This window comes from Bombus impatiens, unplaced genomic scaffold (genome assembly GCF_000188095.3).
Source record: "Bombus impatiens unplaced genomic scaffold, BIMP_2.2 scf_0197, whole genome shotgun sequence".
NCBI classification, from domain to species: domain Eukaryota; kingdom Metazoa; phylum Arthropoda; class Insecta; order Hymenoptera; family Apidae; genus Bombus; species Bombus impatiens.
In genome coordinates, this window is record NT_176616.1 from 817391 (window position 1) to 821096 (window position 3706).

The following is a 3706-nucleotide window of genomic DNA, read 5'->3' on the forward strand; positions in this document are numbered from 1 at the left end:
CGAACCGGCGTGGCGTTTAACTGTTCAGATGGGAATGACGGACGTGCTCGACTCCGCGTGCGTTGTCGAGGAAGTGTTCCAATCGGTTTCTCGCTATCGCACGAGAATCGAGAATTCTGACGAGACGATCGACGCTTAATATTCAACAGGAATACGATTATCGATCGCATTGACGTAACGATTTGATGAATAAGATATGTATACGAATAGTTTGGTACCTACGTGTTACCTAAGATAGATTTATCTTATCTTTGACTCTTCCACGATAAAATAATTTCGATTGATCGTGGAAGAATACAATTTGAGTCCACGGGGACTAAATCGCAATTGCAATTGTCGACTTAACGCTATCGTGATGTAACCGTTGCTTGCAACGCCATTGGTATCTCATTCAACTGACTATCATAATCGAAAGCCCACGATTAAAGAAAGCCTGACGGACATTTAACGCAAATAACCGTACTGGGTCTGTAAATAGAATTAACTACGCTGGAACGATAAGTGACGTCGTGGCTGGATCTGATTCGATTAACAAGTAAATTTTATCGGCGGCCATCGCGGACGAACGATGTCATTGAACTAGAACCAGGTTTACGATACTTGCGACAAAGAAAAAATGAATCGTCGATCGTTCCTCTATTCTTTGATTCGAGACACCCGGTATACATTGCAATGCGTGTCACGCCTACGAGTGTCGCGTCAGGCGTTTGTCGGATCGACAGAAATTACTTTCAATCATACTATACATAGTCGACTCGGCAGCCACTTCACAGAGAAACTATACTTCGATGATAACAGAAGTACAAAATAGCAACATACCGATATTTCAATCTCGTATCAAGAGTTTTTAACGAAGAACTTCGATACGTAGAACTGTAAGGAGTTTTAACATCGTTTATGAATTCAACTACATCTAAGAAATCGCTAACGGACCATGAATAAATTTCTGCATTGCAAACGTTATGTAGAACTGGTTATCCTTGCATTGCCGTGCGTTACTCTGATCGAAATACCGATAGGCAATAATGAGGAACCCAGTTCACAGTCAAGAAGCGTAGCGTGCATCGATACTTAACCCGGCTATCAACCATAGAAATCAAGACCATCAATTACGCGACGCGTTATTACCATCTAAGTACGATCTTCTTTCGATACGTACCATTGGCAACTTCAGAATAAGATCATCTGAGAAGTGAAACAGTTATACTACATATACACAGTGGCATTCGAAAGTATTCGAATATTTGTAGATATGTACCTTCTATGAATTATAATTTCTACATACATTCTGTAATTCCTATATAATTCATTTTATAATTTCTATATATATGTTTCTCAATTGGTTTAACAAATATGGTCTTGACAAACATGCCTCGTTACGGTGCTAATGAAGTTTCAAAAAATCTTGTAAAAGCGCATAAAAGTTTTCTATGATTAGACGTTCAAATACTTTCGCGAGCCACCGTATAACACCTAATCAGTAAGATTGAATTTTACGTTGTTCAGCATTTCCATTTCCTAGAAGCATCGGTTCGAAACTTTTCGCGAGCCATTTGCTTCTTGCTGGTAATTCCATTTTTGAGTTGACGGTTTTGATCGCCGATAGAAAACATCGCGTTTTCATCGTATCAGAACGCGGGCCAACAACAATAGCAATTTGTTATCCGGTTAGCAGCCGGTGCATCCGTTCTAACTCGATTCCAAGTTTCTTGCGGAAGTTCCAGCTTGAAGCTGAAGGTGAGAGAACGAGCCTGGTTGGCTCGCAACGAGTACCGTGCCACTGCTGGTCGGTGGATCGCTTGGACTGCATCCAGCCAAGCGAGGCTGACAACGGGAACGGCAAGTGGGACTCCGGATATGTATAATGCGCCAAAATGTGCTCATAGGAGACGCCTGTACAGACCGTTATGCCTTCGAGTTTCCCATGTGCACGTTACTATGTGATTCCCGCCATATTCACGGACCAATGATTTATACGTTAATTCCTGCAATGGAACGCGATCCACACTGTCTTTCTAGAAACTTTCACCATCGACTGTCGTAAATGCTGGATAGTAACGATTTTCAATAATTTACGGTTAAATTAGAAATAGTAATCGTTTGGTAGAAATAGTACTATGAGTACAGTATCGACTTATTTTGGGAGGAAAATGTAGAGATTTGGTAATTCGAAGCATGATTTGAAACTTCGTTTGTAAGACATTTGGAAAACGTTTTTTCGATTTGCATATTTTCTAATAGTATGTGATTTAATTCTAAAGAATAAAATCCAGAAATACCGAGTTTAAGTTTAGAAAACATCCGGTTGGAAAGTTACGTTCGTTACAAGAGTTACTGCACGTGGCGTAGCATACATTTACAAAACAGTAAATCACAGCATCGAGTGTGCAGGTGAGGTTGGGTCTGAGTTTGCGGTTATGTTATATATTGAATTTGGTTTAGGTTAGGCCAAATTCGAGTTAGACTACGGTTAAATTCGAGTTTAAATTAGATTTGGAAAATGTTCTAAGCTCAAGACAAATATGTTCGGAACCTATCTATCGAATATTGTCAAAAGATAAGAAGTTAACTGATTAAGGTTGAAGTTCAAGTGTACGAGGTACACGTGTTTCTAATATTTTGAAAGAAACCTTTGTTCTTAAGAACAAGGAGCTGCTTGAGTTTTGACACTATAGCAAGAGTAAACGTACTATTTAGCTAGACCGTGGAACCGCGAAAAGATTCCATTTTTAGATCGCGCAAGAAAGATCGTATATACGGGAGATGCTAACAATAAGTTATAGCGCGCAGAGCGCGAAGTTGGAAGCCGAGAGTTAGTCATCGGGCGCGCATTTGCGTCGCACGTTTCCAGCATCGTTATCATGGCGATTGTGAATTTTAGCGACAAAGATATCTACGTGTAACATGAATTTCAGCGACAGAGATATCTACACGCAACGTGAATCGGGACGTATAACATCGTGACGATGGTATCTTCGTTGAGGATATCTGCATCGCGTGCATCGCAGGTTAGTCACGAAGAGGGTACTTGTTTGTTTCATTCACCTGATCGTTGGAGAAGACACACTTGACGTTAACCCAACGGTGTGCCTTGACGGTACAGTTGCACTCGTCCATCGCGCATATTCCGGGCGGTGCACTCTCCACGTTACCAAGCAGAAATACTAGACACCACAAAAACACCGACCATACGATAGCACGATCACACTTTAGCCCATTCAGGGCACTAAACACTCTTCTTCTGCCGCTCATCTTCGTTGATCCAAGACGATCCTCCGAGGGAACAAAAGGCCGCGTTGTTCAACGACCGCGATCGATCGCCTTCGATTCTCTTGCGCGAAGATCTTCCTCACATCGTTTACAGCACACCGTTACTCGTACGCAAGGCACACTTTCATCGATCTGGATCTTCCTCGACCCCTCTTTCTCTTTTTCGAAGTCGGTTACATCTGTCTCGATTGATCGAACACTTGAAAACTTTCCTTGTAAAGAAAACTTCTTATAGACACACCCTGCTCGATGCTTTAATGCTGCGATACGAACAAAGGTCAGGGCAAATACCACGGATCGTTGGATTTTAGACTCTAGAAAGGTATCGATCGCGCCTATCCCTGTATCCTTTCGGAACAGGATTTCTGTCGAGTGATCCGGAACGCGCTCGAGGACAGGGAGATCAGAAGTGGACGGAAAACTGCTCGAGCGGATA

At 42.0% G+C, this 3706-nt stretch overlaps 2 protein-coding genes across 10 annotated transcripts in view; one reads left to right on the plus strand and one right to left on the minus strand.

The window, feature by feature from the left end:
• LOC100743303 (E3 ubiquitin-protein ligase MYCBP2) overlaps nt 1-3706 on the plus strand; it is a 265639-nt gene that overhangs the window by 247305 nt on the left and 14628 nt on the right. The gene's annotated exons all lie outside the window — the stretch shown is intronic.
• Nucleotides 1-3706, minus strand: part of LOC100743661 — a 37971-nt gene that overhangs the window by 21766 nt on the left and 12499 nt on the right. The window contains exon 1 of one of the 2 annotated variants that reach the window (XM_003487716.4): nt 3046-3700. The exons of the other annotated variant lie outside the window; for it this stretch is intronic. Coding sequence (XP_003487764.1) covers nt 3046-3252 — 207 coding nt within the window. The 5' untranslated portion in view covers nt 3253-3700. Of the gene's footprint in view, nt 1-3045; nt 3701-3706 lie in introns of those variants that run through there. 2 annotated transcript variants of the gene reach the window in all.